The 21344-nt window shown below is 39.3% G+C and overlaps 2 protein-coding genes across 6 annotated transcripts in view; one reads left to right on the forward strand and one right to left on the reverse strand.

Moving 5' to 3' along the window:
- Positions 1–21344, forward strand: part of LOC106977870 (membrane-spanning 4-domains subfamily A member 4A-like) — a 196701-nt gene that overhangs the window by 61507 nt on the left and 113850 nt on the right. The gene's annotated exons all lie outside the window — the stretch shown is intronic.
- Positions 593–20550, reverse strand: MS4A5 (membrane spanning 4-domains A5). 2 transcript variants are annotated; one of them, XM_053203121.1, is made up of 6 exons: positions 20283–20548; positions 16235–16363; positions 13744–13800; positions 12392–12544; positions 1158–1306; positions 593–996 (listed from the first exon to the last, which is right to left on the reverse strand). In XM_053203121.1, exons 1-5 carry the CDS (start codon positions 20433–20435, stop codon positions 1205–1207), a joined length of 594 nt encoding a protein of 197 aa, XP_053059096.1. In that variant the 5' UTR covers positions 20436–20548; the 3' UTR covers positions 593–996; positions 1158–1204. The 2 variants fall into 2 exon arrangements, with proteins under 2 accessions (XP_053059096.1, XP_014930975.1); XM_015075489.3 differs by lacking the exons at positions 593–996; positions 13744–13800 and having other exon boundaries at positions 1161–1306; positions 20283–20550.

Below are 21344 nucleotides of genomic sequence, written 5' to 3' on the forward strand. Positions count from 1 at the left end.
GAGTACTTAGTTACTAAGAATTGTACACTTTAAAATATGTGAAGAGAATAGACCTCACATTAAGTGTTCTTGCCAAAAAACAAACAAAAAACCCTCAAAAGAGCACAGGAACATTTTTAGAGGTGATGGATATGCTGAGTACCTTGGGTATGGGGATGGCATCAGGGAATACGTATACATGAAACGTGTGCATTTTTTTGGTATATAAACTATACCTTTAAAAAATAAAAATAATGTTAAGTAACCTAAAAAAAAAAGGATTTGTAAAACTATGTAACAGCACCACTCTCCACACTAATTTTCTTTTTTCTTTTGGAAAAAATGTCATGTTAATAAAATGTTGTGTTAATAAAATGTTACTTGTATTATGTGTGATGGGTCTTGAATAATTGTTTTGAGTGTAAAGGGGTTCTGAGACCAAGAGTTTAAGGGACGTTGGTACGTGGGTGTAAGGATCAAAACCCTGGACTCTGGAGCCAGGCCGCCTGTTGCTGTCATGGCTCTGACATTGTGGGCTTTGTCACCGGGGGCACTTTACTTACCTTCTCTTGACTTCAGCTCCCTGGCCCATGAAATGAATATAACAGTAACATTCACCTCTTAGACTTTTTGTGAGGTTCAATGAGTAACACACCTAAAACAGTTAGCACAGTGCCCGGACCGCTCTAGTGGCTTTTACCGATATATACCTTCATTGTTAACTATTCTGGTTATTATGAGTGGCTAACATTAATGATCTTGCAGGATCATTGTAAAATGTGTGGGTCGAGCCATTCTTCCAGACCACCTCATTTTTCCATACAACCATGGAGAAGGAGCCGTTAGGTAGAGTCTCTTGGAGAGATCGGCGGGAGACGTCACGGACCTGCTCACCCCCACACCGTGGGCTTTGGCTCATTTCTCTATTTGTACGGTGGCGATGCTGTGTTGCTCAGCAGATGCACGAATAACAGGAGGCAACAGCAAGGTGATCATGTGATTGAGGGAGAGGAGGACCTGGCAAGGATGTGTTTTATTAGCCAGAATGTTCCCAGAGCCCACCCTCTGAAGTCACTCCCCTTTTGCTTCAGACAGTTGCCAGCCTTAAGGTTCTATGTTCCTGCTGGCTTTTTCTCCCACACGGATCTCACCTCTTTAGGAGGTGAGGAGGAACTCACCTAAAGATTGTAACACATCTTTATTCCCACAGTATGCTTCAGCACCATTAGTCACAGTTGCAACAATAAAAGCATCTCTTCAGAATTGAGAAAGACAGAGAGATGAATAATTCAATAACGCTGAAGGCCATCAACATAATCAAAATTCCCTGGAACGGAAGAAAAAGAAGAAGAAGGAAAAAAAGGAGAATCATGGTATTAGCACAATAATGATTTTTCTGATGACAGTGAGGTAGAAATGCCCAGGTGGGAAAAGCTCTCCCACATGTCTCAAGTGCATCCCGTGCCTACGAAGCAAATTAGTGCAAGATCATAAGAATATACAGCCATTTTAACACAGCGCAGGACGGCGTATTATTTTCTTCGAGAAAGTCATACAAAACAATACATTTTCTGTATTATAGGCAGGAAAGCCTCCATTTCATAAATATATACCAATATAAAAAATGATATCAAAAAAGTCTGTTGAAGGAGAAAGATTAAGAAATAGGAAAAAAAAAAAGAAGCAAAAATAGAAAAGGAAAGAAAGAAGAGAGGGGAAAACCCTACAGGGCCCAGAAAAAAGAGGAACATGTCGAAAAAGGCATACAGATCGAAGCATAGGCTAATAGTACCATCTTCCGTTCTTTTTATAACTGCCAGAGACCCTTAAAATGCTTTGTATCTTGGCACCAAAGAGCACGAACAGCATATACACTTTGTTGGGAGCCCAGAGGCTGGACACGCAGTGTTCTGCCAGTGAAAGTTTGTGAAGATCATAGGGTTCACATTCTGTTCTGCAACCGTGTCTACGTGGTGTGAGTATAGGTTGACAAACTGTTTATTTTAGAGTCACATGGTTTTTATTTTATTTTATTTATTAATGTTTATTTATATTAGAGAGAGCGTGTGTCTGTGCATGAGCGGGGCAGGAGCAGAGAGAGAGGGAGACACAGAATCCGAAGCAGGCTCCAGGCTCTGAGCTGTCAGCACAGAGCCCGACGCGGGGCTCGAATCCACGAGCCAGGAGATCATGACCTGAGCTCTACTCAGTCTACTCAGAGGCTTAACCGACTGAGCCACCCAGGTGCCCCTCTGTTTTGTTTCTTAGTAATATCCTGCTGTTTGAATAGTCTGTTTCTTTAGCCACTCTGTTGTTGATAGACATTTGAATTGTTTCTAGTTTTTACTATTAGAATAGATTTTCTGTGAATATTCTTTTTTTTTTTTTTAACGTTTATTTATTTTTGGGACAGAGAGAGACAGAGCATGAATGGGGGAGGGGCAGAGAGAGAGGGAGACACAAAATCGGAAGCAGGCTCCAGGCTCTGAGCCATCAGCCCAGAGCCCGACGCGGGGCTCTAACTCACGGACCGCGAGATCGTGACCTGAGCTGAAGTCGGACGCTTAACCGACTGAGCCACCCAGGCGCCCCATGAATATTCTTATATATATTGTGGAGACATAAAATAGGCCTGATTAATTTTCATAAAAACTGCCAGGTAGTTTTCCAATGTGGTTGAGCCATTTTACATTCCCACCAAAAATGTACAAGAATTCCATTTGCTTCACATTCCTGCCAACATTTGGTTTTGCCAGTCCTTGTAATTAAAGTCATTCTGGTGTGCATACAAATGTTGTGATTTGAATTTGCGTTCTTCTCATAACTGATAACGTTGAACAAATTTTTACGTGCTTACTGGCCATTGGCATGTCTTTCTTTGTGAAGAGCTTGTTCAAGTGCTACTCTTTTTTTTTTTTTTTTTTGTCTTTTTATTATTGATTTTCAGGAGTGCTTAATACTTTCTGGATATGGGTCTTCAGTCAGATAGATGTATTGAGGAGATTAACTCCCATTCTGTGCCTTGCCATTTCACTTACTTTTTTTTTTAATTAAGTTATAATTGGTATATAATAAGCCTGTGTAAGTTTAAGGTATACAATATGTTGATTTGATACACTTGTATATTGCAGCATGGTCACCACCACATTGGTTAGCTAATTACTTCCATCATGTCACCTAATTATCAATTTGGGGTTTTTTTGGTGGTGAGAATATTTAAGATCTAATCTCTTTGCAACACTAAAGTATATAATACAGTATTGTTAGTAATATTGACATTGCTGTGCATTAGACCTCCGGAGCTTATTCATCTTCTAGCTGGAAGTTTGTACTCTTTGACAAACATCTGTCCGAATTCTCCACCCCGCAGCCTCTGGGAACCACCATTCCACTCTCTGTTCTCATGAAGTTGGCTTTGTAAGATTCCACATGTAAGAGATATCATACAGTACTTGTTTTCCTTCATCTAGTCGGATGGAGATTTCACTTAGCATAATGTCTTCAGAGTCCATTCGTATTGTTACAGACAGGTGGCTTTCCTTCTTTCTCATCACTGAATAATATCCCATTGTAAGTGAACCCCATATGCATCTGTTCATGGACGTCTAGCTTGTTTCCATGTTTTGGCTATTGTAAATAATGCTGCAAAGAATATGAAGGTGGCTCATATCTTTTTGCGTTAGTGTTTTCTTTTCCTTCTTATACATACTCAGAAGTGTAGTTGCTGGATTCTATAGTAGTTTTATTTTGAATTTTTTTTGAGGACCCTCCATATTGTTTTCCATGGTGGCTGCACCGATGTCCATTCCCACTGCCAGTGCACAAGGGATCCCTTTTCTCCACAGCCTCACTGACTCTTGTTATTTCTTGTCTTTTGGATAATAGCCTTCTAACAGATGTGAGGTGATATTTCATTGTGGTTTTGATTTGCATTTCCCTGATGACTCACGATATAGTGTGTCTTTTCATGTACTCGTTAGCCATCTGTATGTCTTCTTTAGAAAAATGTCTATTCAGATCCCCTGCCCACTTTTTAATTTTTTTTGCTGTTGTACAAGCTCTGTATATATTTTGTATATCAGCCCCTTATTAGATATGTGACTTGTAAATATTTTCTCCTATTCCATAGGTTGCATTTGCGTTTTATTGATGGTTTCCTTTGCTTTGCAGAAGCTTTTTAGTTTGATGTAGCCCCTCTTGTTTATTTTGCTTTTGCTGCTTTTGCCTCAGGTATCAAATCCAAACCATCATTGCCGAGACTGATATCAGAGAGTTTACTACCTATGTTTTCTTCTAGGAGTTTTATGATTTTAGGTCTTACATTCAGGTCTTTATTTTGAATGATTTTTCTATTCATTCAAAATAGATAGATTTTCTCTATTTTGAATTGATTTTTATGTATGGTGTAAGATAGTGGTCTAGTTACATTTCTTTGTGTGTGGCCTTTTAATTTTCCTGATAACCATTTATTGGAGAGACTGTCCTTTCCCCATCATATATTCTTGGCTCCTTTGTTGTGAATGTTTTTAAATTTTTTTTAACATTTATTCATTCTTGAGAGAGAGAGAGAGAGAGAGAGAGAGAGACAGAATCCGAAGCAGGCTCCAGGCTCTGAGTTGTCAGCACAGAGCCTGACGCAGGACTTGAACCAATGAACTGTGAGATCGTGACCTGAGCCAAAGTCGAACACTTGACTGAGCCACCCAGGCGCCCCTCCTTTGTTGTAAATTAATTGGACATACATGCATACGTTTATTTATGACTCTGTATTCATTCCGTTGACCTGTGCGTCTGTTTGTATACCTTACTGTTTTTGAGAACCATAGCTTTATAGTACATTTGAAATCAAGAAATGTGATGCCTTCAGCTTTGTTTTTCTTTCTCAAGATTGCTGCTCTGCTCTTTGGGTCTTTCGTGGTTCCATGCAAATTTTAGGATTATTTTTTATTTCTGAGAAAAATGCCATCGGTAGTTTGATGGGGATTGCATTGAATCTGCAGATTGCTCTGGGTAGTATACGCATTTTAACAATATTAACCCTTCCAATCTATGAACAGGGGATATCTTCCCATTTATTTGTGCCTTCTGTTTCTTTCATCAGTGTCTTCAAGTTCCTTCACCTCCTTGATTAAATTTATTCCTAGGTACTTTATCTTTTTTGATGCAATTGTAGATGTGATTTCTTAATTTCTTTCTCATAGATCTTTATTAGTATGTAGAAATGCAACTTATTTTTATATATTGGTATTTGGATCCTTCAATCTTATTGAATTCATTTTATTAGTTCTGATAGTTTTTTTGGTGGGGTCTTTAGGGTTTTCTGTGTATAATATGTCATCTGCAAGCAGAGACATTTTTACTTCTTCCTTTCTGATTTGGGTGCTTTCTCTTCTCTTCTCTTCTCTTCTCTTCCCTCCCCTCCCCTCCCCTCTTCTTTTTTTTTTTTTTTTTTTTTCATTTTTTTCCCTTTCTTCCCCCAATTGCTCTGGCTAGGATTTCTTGTACTTTGTTGAATAGAAGTGTTAAGAGTAGGCATCCTTGTCTTGTTCCTGTGGGCTTGTCATATATGGCCTTTATTATGTTGAGATAGGTTTCTTTATCTCAGTGTGTGGAGAATTTAAATTATGTTTAAATTTTGCATGTTAAGTTTTGTCAAATTCTTTTTCTTCATCTATTGAGATGGTCATATGATTTTCATTGTTCATTATGTTATTGTGGTATATCACATTGACTGATTTGTGTATGTTGAACTTGGCATCCCTGGAATAAACACCACTTGATAATAGTGTATAAGACTTTTAATATACTATTGAATCCAGTTTGCTAATAACGTGTCGAGGATTTTTACATCTATATTCATCAGGGATATTGGCTTGCAATTTTCTTGCAGTGTACTTGTCTGGTTTTGGTGTGGGTATTCCTGGGCTTATAAAATGAATTTGGATGCTCCCACCTTTTAGAAGAGTTTAAGAAGGATTGGTATTAATTCTTCTTTAAATGTTTGGTAGAATTTTCCAGCGAAGCCATCTGGTCCTGGATTTTTCTCTTTTGGGAGGTTTTTGATTACTGATTCAATACTCTTCAGGGCTAATTTGCCAATGCCAATTGTCTTCAGTTTGTGTTGGTTTGATATCTCTATTTCAACTTTACTTTTAAAGAACATTTTCACTGGACATAGAATTCCACGCGTTATTTTATTTCGGCACTTTAAAAATGTCATTCCACTGTCCTGCGGCCTCTATCAGGCCTCCAAGTGAAGAGTCAGTTGGAAGTTTACCTTTATTCCTTTGAATGGGATGTCCTATCTTCTGGCATAAGTGGTTCTGTCTGGTTTTTGTTTGTTTGTTTACACTTAAACGTAATATGCAAAAAATGGTAGAAATTCTAAATTATGTTGTCTTCCTCTGGAGATGATGTAATTTTCTTCCATCAGACAGATTAGGGGAAGGTTACCTTGATCAGAATAATTCCAAGGATGGATTTCAGTTTTGTGGGATGGCTGATCTGTTTCTTTTGTCCTTGGTTCTAGGGTGTAGTCTTTCTTCAGAAGTGAAATTTCAGGGTGTTTCCTAGACTCCACCACTGCTGTTGGTGGACTCTGAACAGTTTGTGTGTCTGTCCCCAGCACTGCATGACTGCTGAAATCTATTTTTGGCCTTTTAGCCTCTTAGCTTCCTATCAGCTTGGCTTCTGAGCTTTGCATCCTACACGTTAGGAGTCAGCAAATAACTTGTGGAGGAATGCGATGGAGCATTTTGGGTTTACTTCAATGTGTACAATTCTTACACGATCCTTGAACTTCAAATCCTGGTGGCTGTGGTATCTTTCATGTATATTCAAACAGCTGGAAATGTTTTGAAATTCTAATAAGCTTTTAATTAAAGTGGTTTTCACCAGAGGGATGCTCTGATATAAATTACTCTGTCATAACCATAAAAAAAGATTTGTATATTTAAAAGTTCTTTTTAATGTTTATTTATTTTTGAGAGACAGAGACAGAGCATGAGTAGGGGAGGGACAGAGAGAGAGGGAGACAAAAAATCCGAAGCAGGCTCTGAGCTGTCAGCACAGAGCCTGATGCGGGGCTCAAACCCACAAACCGTGAGATCAGGACCTGAGCTGAAGTCGGACGCTTAACTGACTGAGCTACCCAGGTGCCCCAAGGATTTGTATATTTTATGAGTATTTTCTGTAAACCAGTCATTGGCTGTTTTACTCCTTTCTAATGTATGCATAATTTCTTTTTTACTAATTTCCATTCTTGTCATTATATATTAATTTATTCTTCTTTCTTTGGGCTAACTTTTCTCTCCTTTAATCCCTGAGATTAATGTTTGGACCATTGTTTTTCGAAGTTTCATAATTTATAGTATCTACATTTCTAAGCTATGAATTGCCTTAAAGTATTGTTCTCCCTTCTGCCCTCAAGGTTTTGAGCTTTCATTTCAGAACATGTTTGGATTTATATTTTAATTTTTTCTCTGATCCGATAATTCCTTTGAAGCACACTTCTTCATATCCAACCACATAGGGGCTTTTGAAATTATTGTAAATCATTGTTTATGGTTTTATTGCATAGGACATACATTATGACTTCAACCTTTGGTATTAATCTGAAATTGTCATATTTACCAATATATAATCATTTTTTTTGTGTGTTACAAAAATGTGTATTCTGTTGTTGTTGGAATAGTAGACAAAATATATCTGTGAGCTAGTTTTTTACTTTTGATGATACCATTAAGTTTTAAAACATATCAAAGTCTAAAGTTCTTCAAACCTTCACCCTCTTCTCAGGGAAAGCTCAGGCCCTTAGCAAACTCAAATAGCAAAAACACGATTTGCTCCCTTCTCTATTTACATGTTAATTCTGACTGGTATTTTATTATTATTCTATTTTTAATTTTGTTTAATTTTTTTTAACGTTTATTTATATTTAAGACAGAGAGAGACAGAGCATGAACGGGGGAGGGTCGGAGAGAGAGGGAGACACAGAATTCGAAACAGGCTCCAGGCTCTGAGGTGTCAGCACAGAGCCCGACGTGGGGCTCGACTCGTGGACCACGAGATCATGACCTGAACTGAAGTCAGCCGCTTAACCCACTGAGCCACCCAGGCGCCCCCTGACTGGTATTTTAAATACTTTATTTTTAATCTCAGTGTATCTTATTATTGCTGTACTACACAAGCAGCCTTCACTCGTATTTGTCCATGTGTTTATCACATTCTTTGTTCTTCCTTCCTTCTTGTGTCTCATTGTGCTATCATTTTCTTTGTACTTGGAGTTCATTATTATTCCTTTAATGCTGCTCTGCAGGAGACAAGCTTGAATTTTGTGTCTCTGAAGAGACTTCATTTCACTTCATTCTTGTAAGATGTTTTAATGGGCCATGAATGATAGGCTCTTGGTTGGTATTTTTTTGTTTGTTTCAAAACACTGAAGATATTGTTCAGTCTCTGGCTTTTATTGTTGCTTTTGAGAAGTTAACTGTTAGTCCAGTGGCTTCTACTTTTTCCTTTTGGTAATTTTCATAGTCTTTAGTTTTAGTTAAGATTATTGAGAATTGATCATGGAAAGAAACCATGATTTGAAAAGTAACTGTACTTTGACTCAGCAAGTTGAAGTGCACCAAAGCGTGATATGGATGCAAGACCAAATATCTAAGTTCAAGGTTTTAACATAAGGCTTCTCAGAGCCTTGTGTTCAAGGTAAGACCACAGAGAAATGTCTTAATGGTAATTCCATGTGAATTAATGTTTTCCAAAAATTAGACCACTGACTATCCTTGCAACTATTCTAGTTTGCAACTCTGACGAGATCCTTTCCAGACTACTGTTCCTCTCCCCTAAAATTACCTTGTGACTACTCCAGCTGATGAAAGCCTATAAATGCTCTTTTCTGTTTCCCCTTATTGCATCTGAGACCCTATGCTCTCCTTTGATTAGCAGATTTAGTACATTCAGCTTTTAACTGCCTTTGATTTTCCTGGTGGTCTTTGAAGGTGCCAGACAGTCACAGAGACCCCCAGAGAGGTCTAGCCAGACCCCTCACCATTTTGGTCCTGGTCCTTTGACTCATTTAGTGACTATTCCACTGAATCTGTTTCAGCATCCCTGTGCAGGGTTTGCACATCCGTGTTGATGAGGGGAGTCTAGCACTTTTTATTGAATAGTGTTTATTTGTCCTAGAAATCAGGTCTCCCAGGACTTTTTCATTAGCCCTTCACATTTGTTCTTGTTTACTTTTTACTTGGTGGGGGAGGAAAAAAACAGTCTGCCAAAGCTTTGCCTCTAACCATCCTGTTTGCCCATCTGCCTTTTATCTATGTTTTTGTGTGTCTATAAGAATAAATCATGGGGTGGGGGAGTGCCTGGATGGCTCAGTTGGTTAAGCGTCCAACTTCAGCTCAGGTCATGATCTCACGGCTCATGACTTCAAGCCCTGCGTCAGGCTCTGTGCTGACAGGTAAGAGCCTGGAGCCCGCTGCAGATTCTGGGTCTCCCTCTCTCTGCCCCTCCTCATTCTCACTCTTGTGTGTGTCTCTCTCAAAAATAAACACTAAAAAAAAGAATAAATCTTAGGGAAGGAGTAATTATAGATTTAAAATTCTGTCTTCTTATTCAGCCACCAGGACTAATGAGTAAAATGTCTTTTTGACCAGTATCCTCTCTAGGACCAATTATCTTGGATCGCTTAGTAAAAACTTGTAAGAAACCTTTTCCAGTCTTGTCTATGTGTAGGAAATTGGCTGTAGGAGACTCTTCATATATTCCACCTGTTGGAGGCTGCTGATTCCTTGTAGCTGCAGGCAGGGGTAGATTTTCTAAGGCCTTTGCTCTCCCTGATATCTTCTTACTTCCTGGTAATCATTGACTAAATCCTCAGAAATTGATTCTGTGTTATATCTCGGTGAATTATATAACTTCTTTTCTGACAACTGATCTTAAAATTTGTCTTGCCCCCCCTCCCCCCAAACAGATGTGGACTACTTTCCCTTGCCAGCCAGCTAATTGTTTTTGTGTGACCTTAGGCAGGGGATTGGTTATTTTGGAAATACCATCAGGGAAAGAGTACACTTGAGTCTTTTTTCATAAGATCTTATGGAAACCTCCACCACCACCACCACTACCACACTTATTATAGACATCAAGCTATAATCTAGAAACCTCACGGAAGCAAATGGTCTAAAAGATTAGGACAGCTAATGCACAGGTGGCCCTGTGCTCCTCACAATTAGGAACTAGGCTGCTTCCTCTGCTCAAGAAGACCAGAGCAAAATTATTCCCCCTTCAAAATGACAGATGCCATTGATGACGATGGGCTTATCATCTTGGCTATTTTATCTCCTCTGTGCTAGTTCAACGTGCTAGGTTATTGGTAGACAACCCTACATACACAGTATTACCATGGCAACCTTCCTTGAAAATCAGTATTGTCATGTTTCTTCATTCACTCAGGCCGACAATAAGGGACAAGCTCCTGAAACTGATCCAAGAGGAAATAGAAAACCTAAATACACAGATGACAGTGATTGTAAAAACATCCCACAAAGAAAAACCCAGACCCAGGAGACTTCACCAGTGAGTCTTCCTAACGTTTACAGAAAATTTGATACCAATTTTCACAAAATTTAATGAAAAGTATAAGAGGAAGGAATATTTTCCTACTCATTCTATAATGCCAGTATTAGCCAGACACAAAAAACAAAGACGTCACAAGAAAAGATGACTATAGGCCAGTATCCCTTATAAATATAGATGCAGAAATCTTTAACAAAGTACTAGAAAGCTGAATCTGATAACATTTGTAAAGGATTATATACCATGACTGAGTAGGATTTATCCTAAGAATGTAAGGTTTATTCAAGACAAAAAAGGCAATCAGTGCAATGCAGCATAATAATAGAATAAAGGACAAAGACCTCATGATTGTCTCAGTAGATCTAGAAAAAGAATTTCACTAAATTCAACACACATGGTAAGTACATTTAACAAACTGGGAAGAGAAAAAACTTATTCAATCTGATCAAGTCCATATAAAAAACCCTCAGCCGACAGCATACCTAATGATGAAAAACTGCATGCTTTCATTCTTTTATTTTTTAAATTTTTTTAATGTTTATTTATTTTTGAGACAGAGAGAGATGGCATGAACAGGGGAGGGGCAGAGAGAGAGGGAGACACAGAATCGGAAGCAGTCTCCGGGCTCCAAGCTGTCGGCACAAAGCCCGATGCGGGGTTTGAACTCACAGACCGTGAGATCATGACCTGAGCCAAAGTCGAATGCTTAACCGACTGAGCCACCCAGGTGCCCCATGCATGCTTTCATTCTAAGCACAGGGAAAAGATGAGGAAGGATGTCTGCTCTTGCAATGTCCATATTTTACTTTTTTTTTTTACTTTTTTTTTTAACATTTATTTATTATATTATTGAGAGAGAGAGACAGAGCATGATTGTGGGAGGGGCAGAGAAAGAGGGAGACACAGAATCTGAAGCAGGCTCCAGGCTCTGAGCTGTCAGCACAGAGCCCGACGCGGGGCTCGAACCCATAAACCAGGAGATCATGACCTGAGCCACTCAACCAACTGAGCCACCCAGGCACCCCCAATATTTTACTTTTAAAAAAAAATGTTTAATTTCATTTTTCAGAGAGAGAGAAGCAGAGCATGAGCAGGGGAGGGGCAGAGAGGGACCGAAATCTGAAACAGGCTCCAGGCTCTAAGCTGTCAGCAAAGAGCCCGATGTGGGGCTTGAACTCATGAGCTGTGAGATCATGACCTGAGCCGAAGTCAGACACTTAACCTAGTGAGCCACCCAAGTGCCCCACCATATTTTACTTCTGTAAGGACTCCCTTTTCCTCAGGTGATTACTTTCCAGCTTTCTCTGCAAATTTTGATGGGTCTTGTTGACTGTTTTTTCTGTAGATTTACATCTTTTACATTACCTTAAACTAATATTAGTGGTGTTTTGGAAAGATTAGAAATAAATCCCTGTTTTCAATGTATACCATGTTTTGTCAGAAGTCCAGACTAAATATTAACGCCAAAACCAAAACCATAAAAACATTCCCCTCGTGATTCTAATGTACCTCTAGGGCTATGAATTACGACCGACCTGCTCTACCTGTAGTTTTCCTCTTGTAACACTCGGTCTTTTATATTACACTCATTGGTACATGTTTTACCTTCTCTACTCATCTGTGAAATCCTAAAGATGGGGGTCGTAATGCGTTTATTTTTCTATTCCACAATGCCTGGTATAACCTAGAAGATCCTATTATTTCTGTAAATGTTCGTAAATAAAAGACAATGCATGTGTCTACAATGTCATTTAGATTTTGCTGATCGGGTGCTAATAAATCTTTACAATTACCCCCATTATCCCTTACTGTAAAAATGTGGCATACTTACAATGAATAGGGTATTAATGGCCTGGCACTGGCTATTTGTGTCTTCATGGCCACAAAAGTAGTTTTGATCTAGAACGAGACCAAGTGCGATGAGAATAATTCCAGCCGTTGCTGCCAAGGCACTAAGAGAATTCATTGCTTGGGTTGTCTTCACCTGAAAGAGATGAACATAACATGCAGGCTATAGGCAGAGCAGCAGTGGGAAGACCGGGAGAGGGTTTTAGTCACAGCATTGCAATGCCACTAGGCAGCTGTGTGATCATCTGTGAGACACTTCATCCCTTCGGGCTTCGGGCTCTCAGCCACAGAATAATGGGAGCCAGGGAGCTCTGAAAAAATCCTTCTGTCCTCCATGATCTGTACCCGAGTTAACTCCCATTTACTTGGGGGAAGGAGTGCACACTGGACAAAAAGGGACTTAGGCGTTGTCACCTTGCATTGCATTTTGATGCCCTGGTAAAAGTCATGACCTACTTACATTTTTGTTTCATGACTCTAACTAAACATTGTATTTCTTTGCAATTTTTAGTTCTTCCCCAAACTTCAAACCTGCAGGGGACACCCTGGGCTGGAATTACTTTCTTGGCTTGTTAATTAATATCTCACATTTTTGATTCTTTGAGAAAAGTAAAAATATTCTACTTATAATTTATCTGTAAGTTAAAATCTCACACTCATTAACACTATATTATTTATTTGAACTTTTGCTTATAAGGTTTAATTAGATTGTCTTCAGGGTATGCCTGTCATGTGAGCTAATAAACTCGTGCCTGTTGAAATGTCTGGCAGGAGATGGGACCACAAAAACTTACAAAAAGAATGACTGAGTATGTCACTGAAATGCTGAGACCCGTTTTACCTTTTGGCTTAGGAACTTGGGGATTTATTCTATGTTTCAGTGTTTTCATAAATAAGAAACTGGATTACCTAGAAAACTCTCCTGGCACTAGGGGCGCTTGGGCGTCTCAGTCAGTTAAGCGTCCAACTTAGGCTCAGGTCATGATCTCACAGTTCGTGGGTTCAAGCCCCATGTCAGCTCTGTGCTGACAGCTCAGAGCCTGAAGCCTGTTTCGGATTCTGTGTCTCCCTTCTGTCTCTGTCCTTCCCCCACTTGCACTCTGTCTCTCTCTCCCAAAAATAAACACTAAAATTTTTTTTAAAAAAAGAAAACTCTTCTGGCATTAGTGTTTTATGATTCTATGGACAAAAAAACCCAAAATGCCATCAGTTGGTATCAGTACTTGACAGTTTGTGGAATTGTAGTGGTTTAAAGTTTTTCCAAATTCATTTTCAAGGCTAGACTTAATTATTTCAATGTTACACATTTTTTAGGAAAGGAGAAATCTAACTCACCAGGCTTCCTGTGGGTTTTCTTTCCAGTGCAACTAGGAAGGCTCCAGAATTAATGAACTATTAAAAAGAATAAATATCTTAGTGATGGGCTTGTTTAGGTCAGAGGTCAGAGAACAGACCTCTCCGTGTTTCTTGTACATGCCTTCCTAATTCCTATGATCCTCAAAGCAGTGAGCGAGATGCCTCAGGTGACTATCTACAAATGAGTAGCGGACAAAATACTGAACTAGAAAGTAGCTTTAGTCTTAACTATCTATTTGAACACTGGGCTTTAGTTTTCTCATCCATCTTCCTTTTACAGCTATTGTGGACTCAGCTTTGATATCACGACACATTGGTGTCAAATCAGTTCACAGCCAATAGGATCAGGTTCTGTGATCCTTTTAAGAAACATCCTCCTTGAGGAGGGCACCTGTTGGGATGAGCACTGGGTGTTGTATGGAAACCAATTTGACAATAAATTTCATATTAAAAAAAAATAAAAAGAAACATCCTTCATGCCCATTTGCGATCCAGTGTGTTCTCCCAGCTAATAGGCTGGGCATTCTGAAAAAAATTCCCAGGATTTTCATGGAGGTGAGTCATACCTGGTAGCATCATTATCTGGCGGAAACTCCAGATGGGATTACAGCACACCCATTTTTAAGTTTCTGGTCCCACTGCCTGGTATTTCTTCAGCCTCCCCTCTTACCCTCACTCTCTGTGCTGAACTCTTACAGTTCTCAGAATAGAAAGTGTCCCTTCTCCCTTGGCAGCAAGATATCCCTACCCCTTACCCCCAGCCATTCCCCACTCCCTTTCTCTGTGTGTGCCCTCCTCCTGCTTAACCACTGGCCCTTTAAAACTCCCATGAGACTGGAAGTATCCTTGGGAAGTCTCCCCTCCTTTTTGTGGGTGCCCTTCCTCTAGAGGCAGCTTGCGTGTCTGTTCTCACTCATCACACCATATGGTAATCATCCTACTCTCCACTTGAGAGACCTCGAGACCGAGAACTGCTTTTTCTATGAATTCCCACACACTATCTATTCTCTGGCACTATACTAGGTCCCAAAATAATGTTTATTGAATGTTATGAAATGTGATTAAATGTCTCTGTGCAGCTCAAAGATACCTCTGTTTCTTTACTTTTCTAAACAGTTCTAAAACGTTTTTCTAAAAAGTTTCTTGACTTTTCTAAAAAATTCTAATTAAGAATTCCCTACTTTGCTTTCATCTCGACTTCTGTAAGCACTTTCTACACCCTCTGTGGTATCATTAATCCCAGTACCTTGAAATGACCTGTTTACATGTTTGCTTTCTTGGTAAATTGAGAGCCCTTTGAAGGAAGTGCCCATGTATTACTCTTTTTGTTTGTTTATTACCCACCTCCCCCCAGATTAATTGAGATATAGTTGGCATGCAGTGCTGTTTAGGACGTACAGCATAATGATATGACTTAAACATAGTGTGAAATGATTATAATGAGTTTACTTGACATCAGTTATCTCATATAGATACAACCCCCCCAAAAAAAATGAAAGAAAAAGAGGAAAAATAATATTTTTCTTTGTGATGAGAACTCTTAGAATTGACTCTCTTAAAAAATTCTATATGTATCATACAGCAGTGTTAACTGTCATCCTGTCGTACATTTGTCTTATAACTGAAGTTATGCTTATTTATCTCATAACTGAAGTTTGTGCCTTTTGAACACCTCCCTCCTCCCTTCTCTCCTCACTCTCTGCCCCTGGAAACCTTAAATCTGAGCTCTAGTTCTATGAGGTTTTTTAAATTCTAAATATAAGTGAGATTGTACAGTTTTTGTCTTTCCCTGTCTAACTTATTTCACGTTAACATAATGCCCTCAAAGTCTAACCATGTTATGGCAAGTGTCAGGATTTTCTTGGTTATTTATGGCTGAGTAATACACACACACACACACACACACACACACACACACACACAAGTATGTATATACACTTCTTTATGCATTCATCTGTTGATTGACACTTAAGTTGTTTCCCTATCTTGGCTGTTTTGAATAATGCTGCTACGGACATGGAGGTGCAGATATATCTTTAACATAGGGTTTCATTTCCTTTGGATATGTTTCCAGAAGTGGAATTTCTGGATCATATAGTAGTTCTGTTTTTAATTTTTTGAGGAAACTTCATACCGTCTTTCATAGTGAGGTTCCATGTATTATTAACCTCTGGATCCTCATTGCCTTCCTCCATGTATCTGGCTTATAAAGATGGCAACTTATTTTGAATGAATTAATGGACAAATAATGTCAAGATCCAAGGAAATGTTCCCAAAGGAACTTCAAGGCCCAGTGATGGAACATCAGCAATTCTGATGAATTAATGGGGAAAAAATTTCAACAAAGTTGATTTTTCTTTTAACTTTTCAAAGCATATCATGCAACTGAATGCAGCTCATTTTGTAATTAAGAATTCCCTAGTATTCCTGTTGGCGTGGCCTCAAATTTAACTCAATTGCCTATACTCACCAAAACAGAGCTCCAGAATGGATATCCTGAAATAAATATAAAGGGGAACCTTGGGTATGGGTTTTCAAGGGTAAAAAGGAAAACAACTCCAAAGAAAAAGTTCAGCAGTCCAAACAGGATCTGGATAGCCTGTAAATAGAGGAAAAGTCATGATAAGGAGAAAGCAAGATGGTAGGTTCCCTTTTCAAAAATGTGCATGATCCTCTTTTGGTTAAAAGGATTTGGCAATTACCTTCCTTTTAAATAAGGGAAGGATAGCAGAAGCCCTTTTATGATACTCCCAGGTGTTTTCTTGATCCCTTTATCTGATACTTTGTAATAGATAAAGTGATCTAAATCAGTGTTCTGGAAAATGTAGTCCATGGACTGGCAACATTAGGATCTGCTGGGAATTAGAGATGAAAACTCCCAGGCCCTGTATCCTGTATCCTATACTTAGTGAGTAGAATCTCCAGGTGAGGCTGAGAAGTCCATGTCAAACTCCAAGCATCAGGGAAATGCACATCCAAACCGCAAGGAGATAGGACTTCACATCTGTTAAAATGGCTATCATCAAAAAGACAAGAGAGCAAATGCTGGTGAGGATGTGCTGCCCTGTTGGTGGGGATGTATTACCATGGAAAAAAGTGTGGAGATTCCTCCAAAAATGAAAAATAAAGCAAATAATGAATACAAATAAAGCCAGGTTTTAACAACTGCTAGGGAAGATTGGTGAGCGTGACATAAAGAATGGAAGGGGTACCATGTGTGAGTCTGTTTTCTCTGCCCTCTTATTCTCCGTCTGTCTTCTCGGTCTGAGTAATCTCATTCACTCCCATGGTAACTATGACCATAAGTAGGTGAGTTGTGAATGAGATCCTTTTCCTCAAGTCCAGGTTCCTTTGAGTAAGTTCAACGCAATAGCCACCGCCCAGTCCTCTAAACTATTAAAATTGTTTCCTGCCTGGCTTTTCCGCACCAGCTTCCTTTTTCTCTATTCCAGTGTTGTGTCAGTGCTGAAGTAGGATAGCAAGACAGAACCAGTCCGTTTGAAACAAAGCTGCCCAACATTGTTTGAAACAAAGCTGCCCAATCTGGCGGTCATCCAATTCAGAGAAGTGTTTAAAAATTACAGATTTCAACCACCACCACCACCCTCAAAATCGCTGTTCAGTGGTTCCGGAACAAGGCCCAGGGACCTGATGTATATATTTTATAAAGCTCCTTAGGTGATTTGTTGGTTTCACAGATTGGAAGCTACTCGTCTATACTGTAAAATCAAAGTAGGGGTGGGATATAAGATTCTTGGCAATTAGGTCTCCACAAATTACCTTCCTGGTTATTTCCTTTTCTCTCCCAGTTAGTTCCTAAAGGTGATTTTTCACATTTCAAATAGTTTTGGTAAAATATACATAACAAAATTTACCATACTTACCATTTTATTTAAATTAAGAGGCTTTACTTTTAAAAGCGGTTTTAGGTTCACAGCAAAATTGCATGAAAAGTACAGAGTTCTCATGTACTTCCTGTTGCCTTCCCCCACTACCAACATCTCATACTGGTACATTTGTTGTCATTGATGAACCAACACTGACACATCACTGTCAAAGGCTTCACTCTAGGTGTTGTATGTTCTGCGGCTTTTGACAAATGTGCAATGGTGTGTATCCACCATTATAGTATTGTGCAGAATAGTTTTCCTGCCCTAAACATCCTGCCCTCCACATAGTCAACCCTGCCTCTTCCCTTCATCCCCTGGCAACCACTGATCTTTTTGTCTCCATACTTTGGCTTTTCCGGAATGTCACATAGTTGGAATCATATAGTTTGTTGTCTTTGCAGGCTGGCTTCTTTCACTTAGCAATGCATATTTTAGGTTCTCCATGTGTCTCTTCATGGCTTGATGGCTTATTTGTTTTGACCATCAAGTCACATTCCCTTGTGTGGATGTACCGCAGTTTATTTATCCATCCTGATTTTTCTTATTTCTTTTTTGTTTGTTTGTCTTTTAGTCAATCCCCTTAAATCTTTCAAGTCTAATTTGCTCTCTCCCAAGTCTTCTTTGCCATTCCCAAACTACGCTACCATGAGCTCTTTGTTCGTAGTGCTTTCTCTATCTAGAAAATTCTGCCTTCTTTCTTTCCCTTCATTTCTACTTATTAAAATTCCATCACTTCTGGGGCACCTAGGTGGCTCGGTTGGTTAAACATCCGATTCTGGCTCAGGTCATGATCTCAGAGTTTGTGGTTCAAGCCCTGCGTGGGGCTCTGTGTTGACGGGCCAGGGCCTGGAACCTGCTTTGGATTCTGTGTCTCCCTCTCTCTCTGCCCCTCTCCCACTCATGCTCTGTCTCTCTCAGATAAATAAACATTAAAAAAAAACTTTAAGAAAATTCCATCACTCCTTCAGGGTTCAGATTAAATGCCAGATTTGCTATGATGTTGTCTCATTGCTTTTAACCTTTTTTTTTTTTTTTACATTTATTCATTTTTGAGAGACAGAGAGAGACAGAGCACAAGCGGGTGAGGGGCAGAGAGAGAGGAAGACACAGAATCCGAAGCAGGCTCCAAGCTGTCAGCACAGAGCCCAACGCAGGGCTCGAATCCACAAACCACGAGATCATGACCCGAGCCAAAGTCAGACGCCTAACCGACTGAGGCATCCAGGAGCCCCAGTCTCATTGCTTTTAGGTAGAAGTAACTTTTCCTTCTCTGGGTTCCAACCCCCTCCCCCCCACCATATATGGCTCCTATTAGAGGCTACATTGAAATGTGGTTTTTAATATTGTCACTTTATTATTTCTAAATTATGTATTTATTCTTCTCAATGAGAGAAAGTGGGTTGTGTTTATTTCTGTAACCCCCTATAGTGTCTAACGTAATTTTTTGCACATAGTTCAATCCATATTTGTTAAAGTCATATGAACCGTTTAGTGGAAGTTTGAGTACCATTATATTTAAATAGATGTGAAAGCAGTTTAGACTGTTGGCCCTTTCCTGCATGTCAGTGGGCCCTCTTTCTCTACTTTGTTTTTTTTTTTCTGAAAAAAAAAATCAAAAATTTTTCCTATTTTCCATCCTTGAAGGCTTGGGATTGAAAAGACAAATATGTTATGAGATATAGGCCCTGTCACAGCCTCAAACATACTGAATCACATTGTCTGAAAGGAGGATTGGTAAATAAAAAATAATTAATATTCAAGAAATGGATAGGTGGGTGGAGAGATGAACATTTACAGTATTAAGGGGATTTTCTGCAAAAGCCCCGCATATGAAAATACCATATCATGTTATCAAAATGAATTCTGAGTTCTGATTGGGAAAATATAAAACCGTACAACTCAGTAACCCAGGATATAGAACCTGATCTATTGACTTCTACTTGATTTTCTCTTCCTTTTCTCTGAACTTGACTAGGAAAAAACTCCTAGTTGGTCATTTTGGAGATTTTTACTTTAATTGTGACCTTCAAAAGCCCAGAGGATTCTTTTCCTATCCATAGAAATTTGTACATAGTTGGTTTAGAAATGTGACACTTCCTGATTTGGATGGAAATAAAAGTTGGAATTAGCTCCTACCTTGAAACATTGCACCACCAAATATTTTTTTCTCTTTCTTCTCCCCCACAACCCCCATCTTAGTTTAGGCTTCTGAACAAAGTAATAGAATCTATAATACCCTGATGAGGTGGCTGATTAAGCCCATGGTTCATAGACTGGATGGCTTATAAACAACAGAAATCTATTTCTCATGATTCTGGAGGCTGGAAGTTTGATAGCAGGGTGCCACAAGGTTGGGTTCTGATGTAGACCCCCTCTGGGTTACAGGCTGGAAACTTCTCTTTTGTAACTTCTCATGGTGGAAAGAGAGCTACTTACCTCCCTGACCTCTTCTTATAAAGGCATTAATCCCACTCATGAGAGTTTACCCTCATGAACTAATTAAAAAGATCCCACCTACAAACACCATTACATTGGAATTATGATTTCAACTATGAATTTTGGGAAACACAAACATTCAGTCCCTAACATACCCTCAGTAGAGTATACATTAGGGCAGATCTTACTTACCCCTAAGGTTTTCATTTTTGTGGTAAGTGATTTTGGAAAAGGGCCGCTGGATTCATAGGTTGTGGCTATAAACTCTGGTGACTGAAACTTGGAAACAGTGATCTCCGGAGGAAATACAAGAAACACAGGATTGTGTGCAGAGTTTGAATCCATGATGGTGTAGTTGATATTTTAAAATGAAAAAATGTTCTTGTTACTTCAGTCTAGACCATGTTCTTCTCCTGTTCCAAGGCTGTCTGGAGCACTGGCATTGTTGTGCTTTGTCTTGGAATTATAGAACCACAGCGTCATAGAGTCATAGAATATCAGGACTGGCCGAGATCTCGAGGTTAGTGAGTAAAATTTCCAGGACTGGGGGTCAGAGGACCTGCCCAGTAGTTCTAGTGCAGTCAGAACCTCACCATGACCTTGGACAAGTCATGTGCTCTCTCTTAGTTTCAGATTCCATATATTCACATTGATCAGGCTGGGCTAGATGATCTGTGAGGACATTTTCCTTCCCAAATAAATGAGTATTAGGAACATTCATTCCAGTTCTCTGTCTTCAGGAGGTAGGGGACAAGAGCTCTCAGGCCCTCAGAATTAATCAATAATCCACCTCTTGAAGTATATAGTGGCTGTTTAGGTTGTCACTTTGTTTTTGCCACCGGATTTTATTAGCTTTATCTGTGAACAAACCCCTTCAACACTGAATGGTGTGGAACAATCACCATTTGATTTTGCTTACAATTCCATGGGTCATGTGGGTGTTCCTACTGGTCTGGTCAAGCTCAGCTCTTACCAGCCAGGTTTTCTCTGCATCTGTGGTCAATTGGTGGGGTGGCCAAAGCTAGATGATTTAGTGTGACCTCAGTCACATAGCTGGCAGTTGACAGACTCTTGGTTCTTCTCTAACTCACAATGTTTTCTAAACTTTTGCAGAATCATGTGTGCTAATCTCTCATTAACCTAAGCAAACTGCAGAGATGGCCTATATTTAAGGATAAGAAAACAGACTCCATCTCTTCATGGGAATATCTGTACTGTCATAATGCAAGGACCTGCATGAAGGGAGGAGAAAAA

The sequence above is a fragment of the Acinonyx jubatus genome, chromosome D1 (assembly GCF_027475565.1).
Source record: "Acinonyx jubatus isolate Ajub_Pintada_27869175 chromosome D1, VMU_Ajub_asm_v1.0, whole genome shotgun sequence".
NCBI classification, from domain to species: domain Eukaryota; kingdom Metazoa; phylum Chordata; class Mammalia; order Carnivora; family Felidae; genus Acinonyx; species Acinonyx jubatus.